Source organism: Eurytemora carolleeae, unplaced genomic scaffold (assembly GCF_000591075.1).
Source record: "Eurytemora carolleeae unplaced genomic scaffold, Eaff_2.0 scaffold2084, whole genome shotgun sequence".
Lineage (NCBI taxonomy): Eukaryota > Metazoa > Arthropoda > Copepoda > Calanoida > Temoridae > Eurytemora > Eurytemora carolleeae.
This window is the reverse complement of record NW_019397970.1, coordinates 11169-31763: the sequence shown is the minus strand read 5'-3', so window position 1 is coordinate 31763 and position 20595 is coordinate 11169. Positions and strand designations below refer to the sequence as shown.

Sequence of the window (20595 nt, the reverse complement as noted above, 5' to 3'; positions counted from 1 at the left end):
CCTATCCTAGACGTAGCCAGGCGACCCTCGCCTGGACAGAACTAGGAGGACCACTCAGACCGGAGCAGATATACAGGTGTGTTACTTGCGTCAGTAGAAAATTTATTTTCTAACATGTGCTGTTTTTTAAACCGGTTCCGGAGTCCTAAGATCTGAGCTTTTATGTTGAGTATCGTTATTCTTGAACCCTAGATGTTGCTTTCCAATGGGTACTTTTAAATTGAGGATACAAGCTTGATCCCTGCAGGGTATGCCCACCACAAGATATCGAAAAAAGATTAGATTAATCAGTAAAATCCACGATATCAATGCTGGATCCCATGATTCACAATAAAATTTCCGGCTGAAAATGTTAGAAATATATCATTTGTAATGATTGCATCCTTTGAGACATTTCTTGATCAAAAGAAATAAAAAGACAACACTTATTCCATAGTTTTTTCGCTTACATTATAAAACTTTAGTTTTCGCGGTTACATTATAAAACCTTAGTTTTCCCTTTACATTATAAAACCTTAGTTTTCGCGTTTAGATTATAAAACTATAGTTTTTGTGTTTACATTATAAAACCTTAGTTTTCGCGTTTACATTATAAAACTTTAGTTTTCGCGTTTACATTATAAAACTTTAGTTTCTCGTTTGCATTATAAAACCTTAGTTTTCGCGGTAACATTATAAAACTTTAGTTTTTGCGTTTACATTATAAAACTTTAGTTTCGCGTTTACATTATAAAACCTTAGTTTTCGCGTTTTCATTATAAAACTTTAGTTTTAGTGTTTAAATCATAAAACCTTAGTTTTCGCGTTTACATTATAAAACTTTAGTTTTTGTGCTTACATAATAAAACTTTAGTTTTCGCGTTTACATTATGAAACCTTAGTTTTCGCGTTTACATTGTAAAACTTTAGTTTTTGTGCTTAAATTATAAAACCTTAGTTTTCGCGTTTACATTATAAAACCTTAGTTTTCGCGTTTACATTGTAAAACTTTAGTTTTCGTGTTTTCCTTATAAAACCTTAGTTTTTGTGTTTACATTATAACCTTAGTTTTCGCGTTTACATTATAAAACTTTAGTTTTAGTGTTTACATTGTAAAACCTTAGTTTTCGCGTTTACATTGTAAAACTTTAGTTTTCGTGTTTTCATTGTAAAACCTTAGTTTTTGTGTTTACATTATAAAACTTTAGTTTAGTGTTTAAATTATAAAACCTTAGTTTTCGCGTTTACATTATAAAACCTTAGTTTTCGCGTTTATATTATAAAACCTTAGTTTTTGCGTTTACATTATAAAACCTTTTACTGAAGCCTGACTATGAATAAAGAAGTCTTGAGACTATTTAGAAACTTTTCATGGGATTGATGACGTGTTATTCAAGTAAACATCTTGTGAGCTAAAAATTCAGATGTTTTCCAGCTGAAGAATTGATAGCTTTCAATTGTGATTTCTTATAACAGTGTCGTACAGTTTTTACCAGGGACAAATAAAATGAAATAAACAGAATTCTATTCTTCTTCAGATAAAATCCTCCTTATTTGGAGCCGGGAGATCCCTTTGCATTCCGTTAACAGTCCCTTTAAGGACCTAAACTAGAAACTTATAAATAATCATAATGAGTTAAACTTATTTCTTCCATAGATAGTTTTGATAATGAGTCTAAAACATTAAAATATATTTTTACCTTTTCTGCCTAAATGTATATGATTGATAATCCTCAATTTTTGAACATGTGCAGTCACTGTGATAAAACCTTTCAAAATTTAGATTAAACACTTCTACAGGGTGAGTAAAAATTGAAGCTAAATGTTTTACTTTCAATTCTATTAAAACAAAAATGTTCAAGTTTTTACAATATGCTGGGTTTCTCCAAAATAGTTTTGTTGGGGGGGGGGTCTTTACATATAAAAAATAGATTAAATTGATACATTTTATAATTTTCTTTTAAACTTTGAAATTTAAGGTTAGGGCTTAACGATTTAAGATAAATACCTATAACCTATAGTATTAAGAAAAACGTTTTAATCAAGAGAAATTAAAAAAAGGTTTAACGTTTGAGAAAATATTATTATGTCTGCATCCTGCACTGTATGTTTGTTTGTGTCCAATAAACGTAAAAATATTCTAAGGAAAATATTAATATATCATTCATTCATTTAATATTTTTATTCAACTACAAAGCATGAGATATTACAAATAAGCAATCACAATTTACTATGCAGTTTGGACCCGCCTAACCAGGATTGGTTGTTTTTAGTGGTTGGCCCGAAGTTAATTAACGTTACTGAATATAATTGGTACAGACATCAAGATATGTTTTTGGATAGGTAAGGAGTTGATTGAAAGGAAGGAGATTGTCAGGTGATCTGTGGCAGGGTGAGAACAGAGGGATTTTTATGTAATAATAAATTAAAATACAGGGTTGTTAATGATGGTAGTTACATAAACAGAAATAAGCTAATAAAGTTTCAGTTATTTAAGATGTTTTTTTTTTTATTATTCACACGATATACAGCTAGGTTTTTCGCATTTAAACCTCTCATAATTCTCAAGATAAATATTGATTACTCTTTGTTTAAATATTTTTGCAGATTTAGTTTCTTAAGGTCAAATTCAATTTCATTTCACAATATTTTATCGTAAAAGATATTTAATACAGATAATTACCTTGTCTCAATATATCATAAAAAATCATTATGTGGAATAATATCGTTTATTATCTAAACGATTGATCTCGATTTCCAATGTGGGCACTTTTAAATGTTAAATTAAATGCTTGATCCCTAAAATAAGAGTTTTAATCCCTGCAGGGTATGGTCTCTACGGGATATCGGAAAGGAATGAGATAAATCCGTAGGTCTGCATAAGTAGGAGATCAATGCTTGATCTAAAATTTACACACAAAATTTTTGACTTGAATTTAACTGTAATATTAAGAAAATATCAAATATATAGGGAACAGAAAATTTGAGGCTAGAAATCAGTTTTTTGAAAATTAGTGGAATTTTTAAGATTCCATATTCCGGGGCCCCTCTTCCCTTTCCAGTTGTGCTCTTGTAAACCTGTGGCAAATATGGCAATTTGTTTCCGATTATATTCCGGAAATAATGATTATATTATTATTTGACCTGAAAATATAAAGTTGGCAGTAGAATCCTGTAATGATGTTATTGTGCCGCCATCAGCAACTTTTTATCTCCTATTTATGGGTGAACCCTGTATATACTTCGTATTCATGGTTAATCTATTAGAATTGATGTTTGTTTTCTACAAGGTACTAATGCAAGGAAAGTTTTTTCAGAGGTGTACGCATTTTCTGTACTGCAGTGTACTTTCTTTGGGCGAAAAAATATACACAAGACGAATGTCTGACATGGTATCCATTTCCGCAAAAATAATCTATGAAATATTATGGTCTTAGGAAAGTTTTATGTGAATTTTCAAAAATATCGAAATTAAAAGTTTTTTTATCCCCCTCGGATACTAGACTGATGCATATTCTTGTTTACAAATTCCGCCCAGAGAGAACTGGTTTCAATATGTATTCGCAGAGTATACGCGACCACAATTAACTTTCCTTGCATTATAACCTTGGTTTTCTAGGGATAGTTCACATATTTGAATATGTGAACGTAATACAAACATTTAAAAAAGAATTCCAAAATACAGTGATAAACAGAAAAATCTGAACTAGGAAGACCATTTTTTATATCAAATAAATAGTTAGAGGGGTGCACAAATAAAAGTGCACCTCCCTAGACTAAATCTCCACTACGCGCCTGTTTACAATCGTGTCTTAAAGAGACTGTAGATCTAATTTCAAGTGGCCCGCTCTGCTGTTCTTTCAGATAAAATCAAATATAAGCATATATCTTGTATGCTTGATATAATATACATACAGGGTGTCCCACGAAACATGACACTAGCAAGACGAATTGAAAGTCGTCTTTAAACTTTGAAGTTATTGGTGACATTCAGTCTTCAACCTTCTTTTACATGTATGATTCCTGAAACAATAACCACTAAATTCTTCTAGTCCTGCCGTTTCCAAAATGTGGTCTGCATTTTTTGTGCATTCAATATTACCGGAGATATTAAGAATTTCGTTCAGATTTAATTTTTATTGAATAAAACCTAAATTGTCCAAATCTGAAGGAAATTCATCATATCTCCGGAAATATTGAAAGCACAAAAAAGGCAGACCACAATTTGGAAATGCCAAGACAAGGGGTATTTTGTGATTATTAGTTCTAGAATTTTCCTCCTAAAAAAGTTTACGAAAAAATGCCGCAAATTATTTCAAAGTTCTAAGACGACCTTCAAAATCGTCTAGCTATTGTCATGTTTCGTGGGACACCCTTATAAGATTTTAAAGGTATCGTAGTAAATAAATCGGAAATGCCACTTTTCAAATGAAAGTTTGAAATTATGCCCCTTACAGGTTTTATTTGTTAAAACTATAAAGTTTAAAAATGTTTTACAAAAGAGAGTGCGTGAACATAACACGAAGAAAATATATGTATAAGTTAATTAGAAGAGAAGAGGAAAAGTGCGTGGGAGTGTACGCTGCGCGCACTCAACACTCTCGAGGTCCATCATCCACGCACACCGGGCTTATTCTAATCAATTTTTTAAATTCTTTCTTACAGTTCTGTTTTTTATTCTTTAATGATTCCCTCCCCTAAGACCAAATTTCTCCTCATCACCCCCCCCCTTCCCCCCCTCCCCCGAAACAAAAACAAATAACGCACTTTAAACCCGTAGAAACTACAGCTGTGCGATGACGTCATGTCGTGTCATCTTTAAAAAGGAGAGGAGGGGGGCGAGAAGAAAAATTATTTTCTGAAACTTTATAATTTTTAGATTTTCTTTAAATTTTAATTTTTCTTTTAAAATTTGCTTTAAGGCGAGGTTACGTCTTAAGACTGTTTTTTACCGGAGTTTGAGGCCTACGCACACTGCAGTATGCGCGTTCACTTGCCCGCCTCTATTTCTATATTAGGCCCAGTTTTGTTTTTAGTTTCAGAATGTGAACTTCAAATAATATTATTATTATTCATTCTTGAAATATCCATACTAATTCAGTTTTTGTATTGCACTAATTGCCATGTCCTGTCTTGTTCTGCAGTACAAAATAATTTATAATTCTGCATTGTTCATGTTCTAGTATTAATTCTACTTTATCCCTTTAACTGTTAATTTAGTTTGTCATGATTTTCATTCATCTTTCATTCATTCTTCAGTTCACAGAGATCCAGACTTCTATGAAAAGTTGCATCAATTTTCAACACGGGCGGATCCAGCTTTTTAAAAAGGGGGGTGTCAAACAAAGGCTGAATTTAAAAGAAATAAGCATTAAAAGTGAGTATTTTAAGTGCTCAAAACAGAAAATTACTCTTAGAGTATATAAAAATATTTCTACCTTAGAGCTGTACTTACAATTTTTTCACACAGATATATTACTCTATAAAAAATATATTTCCATTTCCATTGGCATTACATAATTTCTTATTACAATTTTACATATTGTTAAAGATTGAGATATTAACTATTAAAGGTTAAGGGTGTTTTTTTCATGTGACTAACTAAGTTACAAGTTTTGTCAAGCTTTTAACACTTTGTGGGTTTTACGGTTTCTAAGAATGTTCATTAGGGCTGCAGATCATTAAATCTGTCATCGTTCATGCTGGCTTTTTGGGGCCTCTTGCAGATTTCACTTCCTTATGAATCCTTATATTAAAGTATCTGCTGGAAAACAAGTTACAGTAAACTTTTAGGTTAGTCTCTAGAAAAGGGGGGTCAAAAGATACTCTTGACCCCTTGACCCCCCCCCTGGATCTGCGCCTGATTTTCAAGACTGGGTGGTAATGCGCGCCTTTGCCGTTTTAAGCTCTAGTTTTTAAAAAGTAATTGGCAAAATTCTCTTCCACTTCTGCGTGAGCGCTTGCAACCTCAGCATCACTTTGAGTGTAGTGATTATATAATACTAGCTAAAGTACCCGGTGTTGCCCGTGGAATCTTTAAAAAATTAAAATTTGGAAAAAAATTGATTTTTGAAAGAAAATAAATTCAATTTGCTTACCCTATGTTACCCCCGGGTTACCAATGTGTTCCCTCAAAAATTTTTAACCAATTTGGTCTAGCTGTTGTCCATTTTTAGCTAACATATATAGGTAGAAATATAAATACATGAGCGATCTGCAGAGATTTATTAATTAGATTATGTCATCTAATTTCTACTTTATCCAGCGAATCCAGCCATTAAATTAAAAATTAAAAGAATGACCGCCAATTCTACCAGATTGATATTTAAAGTGATGGCAAGATCTAACATGACGGAGGTCGATAGTTTATTTTTTCCCAACCTGTGATAGGATTTCTTATTTTTAGAATACATAGAGTTATCTAAAAATGCCTTTACCAGACTATGGACATATGAACAAGGAGAAAAAGACTCATCAGGTTTAGTGGATTTAACAAAACTTTAAATTATTTGTTTAACTTTAAATGTGCGAGAAAAAAAGTTAAAAGTTGCATATAGCAGCTCAGCAATTATTACGTTGAGAAGATAGTTTTATTTATCTATTAAGCAGAAAACTGTGGAATAGGAAGACGACATTAAGACAATAATAAAGTGTATTTGATGTTGTTACAAAGCAATATAGTTTGACTTGTAACTTAATAATGACTTATTAAGTAAAATGAGACTGCCAAATTGCTATGTCTCATGTTCATTGGTCTATTTAAAGTCATACATTGAGCCTAAAAGTCGTTTCCCTAATCCAGAGTTTTCTGGTTCTCACTGTAAATAAATACTTTACAAGGATCTTGTATTTGAAATGGCTCCTGAGATAGTGTCTGATGAAGAAACTGAAATGTTGAACGGGAAAAGAGTTCATGTTCGCCGAGGAAAGGTATAAAAAGGTTTTTTATTCAAAACAAAGAAACCCAAACTCTAAACATTTTTCAAAATATGGAAACCCAAACTTTTAACATTTTTTAAACTATGTAAACCCAAACTCGAAGCATTTTTCAAAACATGGAAATCCTAAATTTAAACATTTTTTTAAACATGAAACCTCAATTTCTTAACATATTTCAAATCATGAAACCTCAACAGCTGTGCGATGACGTCATGTCGTGTCATCTTTAAATAAGTTGTGTTATACTAAAACGGGTAAAAATCGTCTTCTTTGAGTCGTTCGACTTAATTAGATGAACTTTGTATTTTGAATCACTCTTTCTGTTTGCACCCAGGGACGTATACAGGAAGAAAGATGTGTGGGGGGGCTATGGGCGCTATTACACCTCTGGAGAAATGAAAACTATGATTTCCAAAAGGGGATTTAGTCCTCATAAGTAGCGCCTTCAGTAAGTATATAATCTCTGTTTTTCGACTTTTAACTGCAGGTACCTTTTCAAAAGACGGTTGCTAGGATAGTTGGGGTAGCTGGGGTAGTTGGGTTAGTTAGGGTAATGAGGGTAGTTGGGGTAGTTGGGGTTGTTGGGATAGTTGAGGTAGTTGGGAAAGTTGGGGTAGTTTGGGTAGTTTGGGTAGTTGGGATAGTTAAGGGTAATGAGGGTAGTTGGGGTAGTTGGGGTTGTTGGGATAGTTGAGGTAGTTGGGAAAGTTGGGGTAGTTTGGGTAGTTTGGGTAGTTGGGATAGTTAAGGTAGTTGGGATTGTGAGGGTAGTTGGGGTAGTTGGGGTTGTTGGGGTAGTTGGGGTAGTTGGGATTGTGAGGGTAGTTGGGGTAGTTGGGGTAGTTTGGGTAGTTGGGGTAGTTGGGGTTGTTGGGGTAGTTGGGGTAGTTGGGATTGTGAGGGTAGTTGGGGTAGTTGGGAATGTGAGGGTAGTTGGGGTAATTGGGATAGTGAGGGAAGTAGGTTCTCCCCCCTGATATGTCAAAACTGTCACTAGAAGGGCCGAAACTAAGAACTGTCCCCTTTTACCTTTATATATAGTTAGTATGTATGCTGCTAAACTTTCTCTAACTGCCTAGAGGTCGGTCTGATACTTCAAATAAACTGGAGTTCCCTGACAAACTCCTGTATACGCCCCTGCTTGCGCCTTGGTCTTGAAACACTGCGGCCTCACCCTTTAACCACAACAGTTCTCTTTGTTCTAAATCTATCGAAAAACCTAGATTCAAAATTAAACCTTCTAGCTATATTGTATATTGTATATTGTATATTGTATATTGTATATTGTATATTGTATATTGTATATTGATATATTTTCATATAAAATCAAATAAGAAAATTCGGTTCTTTGGCGTGACATGCTCATTACTTTTTTCTGAAACTCCGCGTTTCAGGCCTAAAACTATTGGCTTCTACACTAACTGGAATTGTCCTCAGCTTTTACTGCCTGAATACCTACTTTTTACTTCGCTTTTTGGAAGGCCTAAATATGAGGAACTAAATTAAGTGCCTGGCGTTGCCCGTGGAATTTGAAAATATCGAATTTTGAAAGAAAAGTAATATATTGTTGAGCTTATGTTACTCCCAAGCACCCATGGGTTCCCTCAAATTCGGTCCAGCCGTTTGGCCGGTTATAGCTTACATATACAGCATATAAACAAACAAGCATATAATAGTAGTAGTAGTATACACATATATAATATATATATATATACACTACAACTGTAACCTTAAAAAGACTAAATCCTGTGTTGAGTTTGTCAAATTAGAATCTATAAAATATCAGCTAAAGCAAAAAAATAGTTCATTCCCTGTTCACACATTAATCCCTGTAAAGCATTAGAATAATCCGTTTAATCATGAAATAGCTTGGATAGTCCTTTTTTCATAAATAGCGTGGATAGTCCTTTTTTCGTGAAAAACCGTGAAAATTGTCCCTTTAATCATGAAATATCAATAAAGGTCCCATTAATCATGAAATATTGTGAATGGTCCCTTTAATCTTGAAATATCGTATAAAGTCCCTTTAATCAAGAATATCGTGAGTGGTCCCTTTATTCTTGAGATATCGTGAAAGGTCCCTTTAATCATGAAATTTCGTGAAAGGTCCCTTTATCCCGTTAATCTTGAAATTTCGGTAAAGGTCCATTAAATCATGAAATATTGGTAAAAGTCCCTTTACTTTTGAAATATCGTAAAAGTTCCCTTTAATCTTAAAATATCATGAAAGGTCCCTTTAATTACAAAATATCGTGAAAAGTCCCCTTAATCATGAAATATCATGATTAAATCTTGTAATATAGTAAAAATTCCCTTTAATCATGAAATATCGTAAAAGGTCCCTTTTATCATGAAATATCGTGAATGGTCCCTTTAATCATGAAATATAGGTAAAAGTACCTTTTCTCATGAAATATCGTGAATGGTCCCTTTAATCATGAAATATAGTGAAAGGTCTCTTTAATCCTGAAATATATTCAGGTTACAACTGGTAAGATCGGGATCGACCTGGAGAGAAAGCTTGTTATAAACAATGATTCAGATCCTAACATTTGGAGAACAGAAGTTGATCCCAGGTTTAATCAAATCAATTATTCAATAAATCAGTTACTTAAGCAATCAATTAAAAGTCGATTAATGAATAAGTAATCAACCAATTGAAAAAATTAATTAATCAATCAATAAATTATTCAATTACTCAATCAATCAATTAATCAATTGATCATTTAATCAATCAATTTATCAATCAATCAATTAATCAATCAATTAATTAACTAATCAATTAATCAACCATTCAATTAATTAATCAATTAATCAATCAATTTTTCAATTAATCAATTAATCAATTAATCAATTAATCATTTAATCAATTAATCATTTAATCAATTAATCAATTAATCAATTAATCAATTAATCAATTAATCAATTAATCAATTTATCAATCAATCAACTAATCAATTAATAAATTAATCAATTCATGAATCAATCAATTGATCAATAAATGAATGTTTTAATCAATTAATTAATCGATCAATTTATTAATTAATCGATCAATTTATCAATTAATAGATTAATTAACCAATCAATCATTTAATCAATTATTTAACTAATAGATCAATTAAATCAATGTCAATTAACAAAGCAAGCTAATTTGCAGACTGAATTTTTTTTAAAAAGATTGAATAAATTCTCCACAGTCGTTTCTGAAGTATCATCCCTTGTGGGTAACCCATGACGTAATTAAATATGATTTGAAAACCAGAATATTACTATCCCCATTTTCCTCGTTTTGGGCACCCAAATTTCAGTCCTCTATAAGAAAATATATAAAGTCGTCTTCCAAATTTGCATTCTTTCGTGTGGTGTTCTACGACCATACATTACTTTAGTTTTTTGAATATAACCCTGCATACCCCCCGCCCTCCCCCCTAGCATAAACAGTTAATTCTTAAAAAAACATAATTATTATAATTTTTCAGAGACATTGAGGATGCCAAAAAATATTCCAATCCAAATAGAAAGGTAATAAAACTTCTTATTTTATTTATTGAAAGAAATGGAAACTAAATTAACCCTAAAGAGGCGTGGGGGGGGGGGGTCTAAATTCATGTTTAATTCCCTAATTCTGGGACCTCCAAAATGGTGGCATGTCCGTCCAATTCTAATTATCTTTATTTAAACTTGTCTATTTTGGTAAGAAATCTCTTTTTTAAACTTTAAAGAGTTCACTTATCAGCTTCACAAAGGATTTTAGGATTGTTTATTAATTTTTTAGGTTTTAAAAGATGATGTTCGGAAAACCCTTGACTCGTTAATTTCCGGCTCCAAACTCAACTCAATAAAGTGAGTAATCATGTATATTGTTAAGTGAAGAGCTTTATTATCTACAAAATGAAGGACCCGGCATTGCTCCGTGTAAAATTTTGAAAAAAAAATAAAAATTCGAATTTTGTAAGCCTACAACACCCCTGGTTAGCCATAAATGTAAACAAAAATGTCAGCCCATTCGGTCCAGCCGTTTGGCCGGCTATATCCAACATATATTTGAATGTCTTGTTTTATCATATAGAAGATTATCTTTACATATAAAGTTGTAATCTCCGTTTTTCCGATCATAACTCAGGAACCCCTGGACCAATTTGCCTCAAAATTTGATTGGGGAGCTATGGAGACCCACGGAAATGCTATTAGCTTGGTTTTGAGATTTTAAGTTCAGTGGATCAACTTTAATAGCGAAAATTTAGTTTCCCGGTAAAATCGTTCAAGTGCGGGTAAACGGGCGCTAGTAACTTTGAATAACCTGTCCCCATCTAATATAGAGATAAAGTGGAATACAATTTTTTATGAAGCTGTTCATCAATTTAAATAAATATAAATCAATAACCTACATTTTTGCTAACTCCTTAATCTATCTATCTAACTATCTAGGTCTGTAAGACGACCTTCAGTAGCTGACCAGCCCCCACCCTCAGCAGAATATAATAAAAATGTTAGATTTTCCCTTCCGGCAAATAATAGGTAATTAAAACTAGAAGAAGAAAGAAGAATAGCTAACAATTCACGGGAATTCAGCTAGATTTCTGGTTAAAATAGCCCTTATCTTGGATTCAAATTTTCACTAAATGTACCTAGATTGATTTTTTTTAATTAGTTAGTTTCAAGTGAAATAGTTTAATCTTGAAGATAAGTTTGGTTTTCTCATACTTGTGTGTAAAATCAAAACTAGACAAGATACACGAAACCGTAGCAGTAATGTTGCTTAAAATTGACCCTTTTTGTGTAGTTTAAAGCATCCTCAATACATCAAATATAATTATAATTAAAATATTTTTGCGAACTCTATTTTTTTAAAGTTGCGAACACTCCCTTTAAGCTTAAAACATCTTTTGCAAACTTTTCGAAAACTCTAACTTGAAAAATTATTAAACAATATTTAGGCAGTCTGAAGAAAGTGTGACAGGGGTTTCCATCCAACCAAGTGGAACATACAGAATAGGTAAAAATTAATTAAGATTTTTTAGAGGGACTGCTGATATAATTTCTAGCTTTGTGAAGAAATTCATGTCCGATTTGCACACCAGTATGCTTTAACCCCGTGTCTGCTGAGCAACACACTATATTTACAATTATACTGATAGCACCGATTGAAGGATTCATAACTCTAATTGGATAGTGAGATAGATAGAAAGATAGATGTTACATCCATACTATTTCTATTGGTTCAGAATAGACAATAAACACATGACTGAACCTTGATTGGACCATGGGCGCTAATGAAATCGGTAAACAGGGGTGAACAATGAGGGCGATATAGTTATTCTTTATTACCTCACAATTTAATTCTTTCAAATTCCCTCAATTCCCCCGGGTAATTAAATCCTCAAGCCACTCTTACAGAGACCTCAAAAATAGTTTGCTAAAACCAAGGATGTAATGCAAGGAAACTTATTTCAGAAGTGTTTACGCATCTTTTTTACTGCAGTGTACTGTCTCTGGGCGGTAATGTAAACACAACACGGATGTTACAGCCTGACATGGGGTCCATCTTTCACATTAAAAAATCAATGAAATATTCTGGTCATAGGAAACTATTATGTGAATTATCAAAATTATCATAAATTAATGCTTTAAACCTCGTCGGATACTAAACGAACACTGATGCATCTATTCTTGTTTACAAATGCCGCCCAAAGAGAACTGGTTTCAGTATGTACGCAGAGTATACACAACCGCAATTAACTTTCCTTGCATTACACCCTTGGCTAAAACTAGTGTTTAAAGAGCACTGTGTTGTGAATCAAACATTCATGCAAACATAAAATCGACCGTTTCTTAATTAAAATTTAAATATAAAAGACCGGCTCTTGTTTTATAAGTAAATATATACATTTTTCTCCATTTTTAATTTTTCTTTTTTTTGTCGTCTTTGTTAATTACTTCCAATTTATTTTTCTAATTCCTTTTAAAATATTTATTTTTAATTAAATTTTGAATTCCCAGCATTTATTCTGATTTATGAGCAATCAACTTTCGAACTCTCGCAACAAACCCTAATTTTCTCATCCTTATATCTTTGCAACCTGATGAAGAACCTGATTTTATAATTTTAGACTTTTTTAGCCCGCAGTATTCAGTTTGAAATTTTGAAGATCTACCACATCAGATTGTAAAGATATAATGATTTGAAATAAAGAATTAGTGGCAAGTGTTCAGTTCTTGTAGTCATTAATATAAAACTTTAAAAGAACGGTATAAACATTTTTATAAACAATCAATTAAAGTTGTTTTGAGTGTGCATGATTCTAAAACAACTGGGTTGAATAATGCATTTATACTACAAGACAGTCCTGTTAGACAGCTATGCATCTGCTTGAGTTGTGGGTGGTTGGTATAGGCCTAATTTTAGCCTCAAGGCAGAGAGAAAAGAAGAGGCGTTATCTTACAAGCAGAATATTCACACCTAGCCTCCCTCCCCATTATTCACGAGGGAGGAGTGCAGGGACGCCATGAGCCCCGAGAAATGGTCTCCAAGCCACTGAAGTCGTAGATGAGTATTTAAAATGACTTGGCGCAACCCCTATCCTGTAGAATAGATATTACAGAAGCAATATATAATTTTTTTTAAATTCTTAATATTATAATAGTTATGGAATGTTTTTTAAATATTGCCTAACTATTTAAAGATTTGATATTTTTTTTTTTTTTTATTACTTCTATAATATCTATTCTAACGTTGAAGGGTAGCACCAAATCATTTTAAATACTCATCTGCGAATACAACAGCTTGGAGATCAGTTCGCGGGGCTCAAGGTGGCCCCGCTTGCCCTCCCTACCCACAAACTTAAAACCCACAACATTAATAAACCAGAGATTATGTGGCGAATAATCAATTCCTTTCAGATTTTTCATATATGTATTGAGAGAAAAGAAATTGAGCTTTTGCCACAAACTCAAATTTTATTATTCCTTTACCTTGGGAACCAGATGGTGAAAGTCTTTGACATTTTAAATTTAGACTATTTAATCTAACATAATTTTTTGGAAAATCAAAAGTCTACGACATCGTATTGGAACGATGAAGGGATTAAAAATTCAGAGCAATTCCATTAAGAAACTCAATATGGTACAATCCCTTTATCTGAAAACTGAATAAACTCTAGTTTGTATACAACCCCTTAATCTAAACACTGAATAAACTCTAGTTTGTATACAATCCCTTTATCTGAACACTGAATAAACTCTAGTTTGTATACAACCCCTTTATCTGAATACTGAATAAACTCTAGTTTGTATACAGTCCCTTTATCTAAACACTGAATAAACTCTAGTTTGTATACAATCCCTTTATCTAAACACTGAATAAACTCTAGTTTGTATACAGTCCCTTTATCTGAAAACTGAATAAACTCTAGTTTGTATACAATCCCTTTATCTGAAAACTGAATAAACTCTAGTTTGTATACAATTCCTTTATCTAAACACTGAATACCTCTTGTTTGTATACAGTCCCTTTATCTAAACACTGAATAAACTCTAGTTTGTATACAATCCCTTTATCTAAACACTGAATAAACTCTAGTTTGTATACAATCCCTTTATCTTTATTATGTAAAATATATTCTCTGGGTTTATGAAGAAAATGAATTGCACAGTAAATCAGTCGCGGAGAAGTTTAAAAAAAAATTCCTGGATAATTCAAGAATATATCTGTAAAGGGAAATCCACAATGGATGAGATTTTAGTAATGACCAAAAACTCATTGAATGCAATTTTTTAGTTAGTAAGGTTATAATGCAAGGAAAGTTATTTCAGAGGTGTACAAATCTTTTGTACTGCAGTGTTCTGTCTCTGGGCGGTATGTAAACACAAGACGGATGTCGAAACTTGACATGGGATCCATCTTTTACATAAAAAATCAATGAATTATTCTGGTCATAGGAAACTTTTATGTGAATTATCAAGATTATCAAAATTTAATGCTTTTAACCTCCACGGATACTAAAAGAACACTGATGCATCTATTCTTGATTACAAATTCTGCCAAGAGAGAACTGGTTTCAATATGTACGCAGAGTACACGCGACTGCAATTAACTTTCCTCCTTGCATTATAACTTAAGTCTATACCCAAGAAATAAACATTGAATCGGAACTGCCATATCTGATGCGTCAAATAGGTGTACTGCAGTGGGCGGAGATCAAAACAAAGAATCCAGGGGCATAACATCATTCATGTGATTGTGATGGAAGGGGGGAGGCGGGAATAAGAAAAAAAATAATTATGATTTCTTCAATATATTTACTCTCACAACACAAGTTTCAGAAAAAGCTACTGGCGTTTCTTAAGTAGCATTATTACAAGGTAGAAACGTCAAATGAATTAAAATACTGAACTCACAGTTTAACCATCACACTATCTATTATTTCAGGAGTTTAAACAGTGGATGTAAAGCTGGGATATTTGATAACCATGATATTTGGCATTTCTTCTCTTCTGCTGGAATATTCTTCACTTTTATGTTCATCCTTACACTAGAGGATAAGAACATTAGGACTCTGCGCAACCAGATTCCAGTTTTCTAGCAATCCTCTCTTCGGAGGGCATAGCATCAATATTATCAATCTTATCAGAGGACACCCCATCACTTTTATCGGAGGGCATAGCACCTTTTGTATTGGAGGACATAGAGCAACTTTTATCAGAGGACTTAGCCCCATATGTATTGGAGGACATAGAACCACTTGTACTGGAGGACAGAGAAACAATTTAACTAGGGGACCTGTTAAAAAAATATCATGTAACAGATATCTGTAAACCTGAACCACTCTGTACATTATTAATTATCTGCGTTGTAAATAGCTCTGTAAATTATTAATTGTCTACGTTGTAAATAGCTATGTAAAACCCATACCATGATTTGTCTTAACTGTGCTGTAAATAACTACGTAACATGATTAACCTAGCCTAGTTATGTATGAAAATATGTCATAAACTGTATTGTGATTAGCTTAACTATGCTTATATATATCACTTACTTTAATAATAAATATATATCTTTCTATCTATTTATATATCTATTAGTATATATGTATATATATATATATATTTATATGTATATTTGTATGTATAATTATCTATGTATCTGTCAATATCTATCTACATGCCTGCCTATATTAATGTATATCTTTTAAATTTTTCAAATGATAAATTTAAACCGTGAACAGGTGTAATCTTCAAAGTGTACAGTCATTATCGATAGTTAGGGTGTGTCTAATGAAAACAATAAAACTCCCACATAAACCTATTCTTAAATTTTCTAAATAAATTTTTTAATACTTTCAAAAAAACTGTTACAGGGGACTGTAAGTGTAATTTTAATTGCTGCTTCACTTTCAAAATGACTTATCCATTTTTACTACGAGAAAATCATATAGGAATTATCAGAATTTAATACTTTTTAACCTAGAAAAAAGGAAATTTCTTCCACATTAATTATTAGATCATTGTTTGAAGGTAGCACGGTGAATTGGGTATTGCCATCTTTGAACGAAGGAGAGTCATTTGAAATTTTATAAACTCAAATTTTATAATACACACATCGTTGCAAGTTTGCAACATTTGATATTTCAAACTTAAATTATTTGATGTAACAGAATTTGAAGCTTGAAATAACTAAGGTCTACGACATTAGATTGCGATGCAATTCCTTTCAACGACCCTTTTTTAAAACAATTCTAGAAAGATATTACTTCTGCAGATTTTTAAACTTTGAATTTATCAACTTTTGCTTTTCTGTCTGATACAAACAAAGTAATAAGGCATTTTCATTTCACAGCACAAAGAAACATTGCTGCAATGCATGTTGTAAATCTAAAAATTTTACTCTGGGTTTGAACTAAAAAACTAATATAATGTCATGATATCGTTAGCACTGATTTCACCTTCAGTGAGTTCGGTGTCATTTAAAATAATGTCTCCATTACTTTTAAATTGATCATTTTAGGGTCCCGAAATAGTCCTGTAAGATCAAGTATATCTCCATGTTAACTGTATAAAGTTCAGGTGATGGAGGGCCCCGAAATAGTCCTGCAAGATCAAGTATATCTCCAGGACGAGTATCTCCAAGTAAACCAGGAGCTAGGGGATCTACTCCTCCTAGTGTAGGACAGAGGGTGGATCCAAGATATCAAGGAATCCAACCTAGGCAAACTCTGACCCAGGTATAGGGCTGGACAAAATTTCGTTAATGAAGGAAAACTTTTAGAATTAACGGAATAATGCGGTAACGGAATCAAACGGCAAGAACTGTTAAATTGAAACCAATTAATCAAAATGTTAACCTCAATCAATGTTAATGACATATAAGTTAGATATAAATTTCTAAAATTATGAAAACTGATATCTTACAATTGTGGTTTCTCCACAAAAGTGGCTTTTGCATTTCATAATTAAACAATATTTATCAAGCCATAAAACGTATTTATTTCTACATTTATTGACAAGATAAAGGTTTCAAGAGTACTGATGAAAATCGGGCATTGCTATCTTTGCATGGAGGGTAACTTGAACTTACGCTTCTTTTCCCTTTAAAAGTAAAGTATTATTTTTTAATCCAAGATCAATTAATGATTTATTAGTTGGTATATTCTGTTAACGAACTGATCATTGTTAAGTTAAAAGTCAAAAACTAATGGATTAAGACCCGTTAATTAAGAAATAATTCTAATGAACTTGAAGAACAGGGTGTCCCACGAAACATGATAGTAGCAAGAAGATTTGAAAGTCGTCTTTGAACTTTGAATTTATTGGAGACATTCAGTGATTAATCGTCAACCTACTTTTACATATATGATTCTCATAACAATGACTTTAATATTCTTCTAGTCCTGGTATTTCCAAAATATGGTCTGACTTTTTTGTGGTGTAAATATTACAGGAGATATTAAGCATTTCGTTCAGATTTCAATAGTATCAAATAAAACCAAATCTGAACGAAATTCTTGTTATCTCCGTGAATATTTCAACGATCAAAGCCGACCTTAAATTCGTCTCACTACTGTCATGTTTTGTGGGACACCCTGTAGAGTAGGGCTGGGGAGAATTATGTTAACAAATCGAAAGAATAATTATTAGTTAAAAAGTTTAAAAGCAAACGGTTTCTCAGGCCTATAGCCTAGCAATTAACTGTAACAAAAGGATTGAAAATAAGTGCTATAGTGTTGTTAATGTTGCGAAAAGTGTATTGAATAAATTGTTTTTATGAATAAATGATTGTTTAGATACAAATAACTAGACAACTAACTTGCCGTATCACTGAAGTATTTCCCCTTTTGATATTTAAGTGGTGTTTTTAAGTTGTTTGTTTTAATCTTGCTTGTTAAATTAGGCCTATCATGCTAAGGCAGTAGTTTCCCGGGGTCCCACTGGGGTTAGTGCACCTAGAGTCGGAGGGGAAGCAGTCGGAGGAGCTGGAGGCATCGGAGGAGCTAGCTCTGGATATTCATATTCTCAGGTCACCTGTCTTTTAGCTTTTAAAGAGAAAATACTGTTAGAAATTATTTTTATCAAACTAAATATGTTGGAGCACTGACCCAAAATCAACTTAATTGGTATCATTTTTCAAACATTTGGCTGGTTGCTAATGCTTTACGACAGATTTAATATTATATGACAAATTTTAATTTTTTAGATTGTATCTAAAATAGAGTAAACGATTTCTATACTTTTAAACTAATTTGATAGAAGTTTGTTAAATCTAATGATTTAGATCAGGCAGCAATGATAGAGAGTGTCTCAATAAACATTTTAAAATATGGTTTTCACTCTTTGTATCTTTAAAATTAAAGAAAATATCAAACATTGGAACGTTTTTGTTTTTATTATGGAAATTAAATTCTGGACAGATTTCTCATTATCTCTGTCAATTTGGATAGCGCTAAAATGAATGGAATTCCCGACTCCCGAGACTTGTAACTTTTCATATCAATTGTCTTAACTGGGATACTATACTAAACTGTATTCACGTATTAATGCCGTGTCCCGTCGTCACTAAATTGTATTCACGTATTAATGCCGTGTCCCGTCGTCACTAAACTGTATTCACGTATTAATGCCGTGTCCCGTCGTCACTAAATTGTATTCACGTATTAATGCCGTGTCCCGTCGTCACTAAATTGTATTCGCGTATTAATGCGTTGTCCCGTCGTCACTAAATTGTATTCACGTATTAATGTCGTGTCCCGTCGTCTCTAAATTGTATTCACGTATTAATGCCGTGTCCCGTCGTCACTAAATTGTATTCACGTATTAATGCCGTGTCCCGTCGTCACTAAATTGTATTCACGTATTAATGCGTTGTCCCGTCGTCACTAAATTGTATTCACGTATTGATGCCGTGTCCCGTCGTCACTAAATTGTATTCACGTATTGATGCCGTGTCCCGTCGTCACTAAATTACCTAGTTTTTTGGGACACCCTATACAAGCATCATTGAAGAAATCGAAAGCTATGTGGTATTAACTGTATTTTCTTACAATTTATTAATTTTTGTTACTTATTTTAGGTGTCACAGACCAGAACTTTTAGTGCACATGGTATCAGAGGTCTAAACTAAATCTCACCAGATCTGGTATCAGAGGTCTAAACTAAATCTCATCAGATCTGGTATCAGAGGTCTAAACTAAATCTCACCAGATCTGCTATCAGAGGTCTAAACTAAATCTCACCAGATCTGGGATCAGAGGTCTAAACTAAATCTCATCAGATCCGGTATCAGAGGTCTAAACTAAATCTCATCAGATCTGGTATCAGAGGTCTAAACTAAATCTCATCAGATATGGTATCAGAGGTTAAAACTAAATCTCATCAGATCTGGTATCAAGGTCTAAACTAAATCTCATCAGATATGGTATCAGAGGTTAAAACTAAATCTCATCAGATCTGGTATCAGAGGTCTAAACTAAATCTCATCAGATCTGGTATCAAAGGTCTAAACTAAATCTCATCAGATCGGGTATCAGATGTCTTGACTAAATCTCATCAGATCTAGTAACAGAGGTTAAAATTTAATCTCAGCTAATTCGGTAACAGCAGTCTGAACTAAAATCCGCTGATCTGGTATCAGAAAACTAGACTATCCAATAATCTGGAATCAGACGACTAAACTTTAAAAACACTTTTCTGGCATGAGAGAACTAAAAAAAAAAGATTCACAAGTGCAATTCGGAGTTAGCTCTGATCACATGTTTTCAACACATTCATTCCTAAGTTTAAACAAAAGGAGCCTAATAAGCACTGAGTTTTCAACACATTCATTCCTGAATTTAAACAAAAAGAGCCTGATAAGCACTTATAGTTTTCAACACATTCAATCCTAGATTTAAACAAAAGGAGCCTGATAAGCACTGAGTTTTCAACACATTCAGTTCTAAAAATGCAAAATAAACCGTTTGTAAATTCTTAATAACATGACGATTGTTTTCCAGCATTTACGATAAAAATATAATTTGTTTAAGCATCAAAAAAATTCGTAAAAGACTAAGTTTTTCATTGATATCCCCAACATGTTATAGAAATCAAAATGTATGTTTGGTAAAAATTGCATAAAATTGATCAATCAAATTAAAAACTTATGACTATTTGGATTGTACATGTAATTGTTTTTAAAAACTAATAATA

The 20595-nt window shown here is 32.6% G+C and overlaps 1 protein-coding gene across 2 annotated transcripts; it reads left to right on the top strand.

Annotated features, from left to right (window-relative positions):
• The first annotated feature begins 6379 nt into the window (after positions 1-6379).
• Positions 6380-19951, top strand: LOC111716483 (uncharacterized). Of its 2 annotated transcripts, none has more exons than XM_023491957.1 (11): positions 6380-6457; positions 6820-6909; positions 9400-9494; positions 10398-10440; positions 10694-10761; positions 11347-11436; positions 11856-11914; positions 16981-17138; positions 18305-18430; positions 19481-19520; positions 19870-19951. In XM_023491957.1, exons 1-11 carry the CDS (start codon positions 6407-6409, stop codon positions 19878-19880), a joined length of 831 nt encoding a protein of 276 aa, XP_023347725.1. In that variant the 5' UTR covers positions 6380-6406; the 3' UTR covers positions 19881-19951. The 2 variants fall into 2 exon arrangements, with proteins under 2 accessions (XP_023347725.1, XP_023347724.1); XM_023491956.1 differs by having other exon boundaries at positions 19556-19951.
• Positions 19952-20595: the final 644 nt, after the last annotated feature.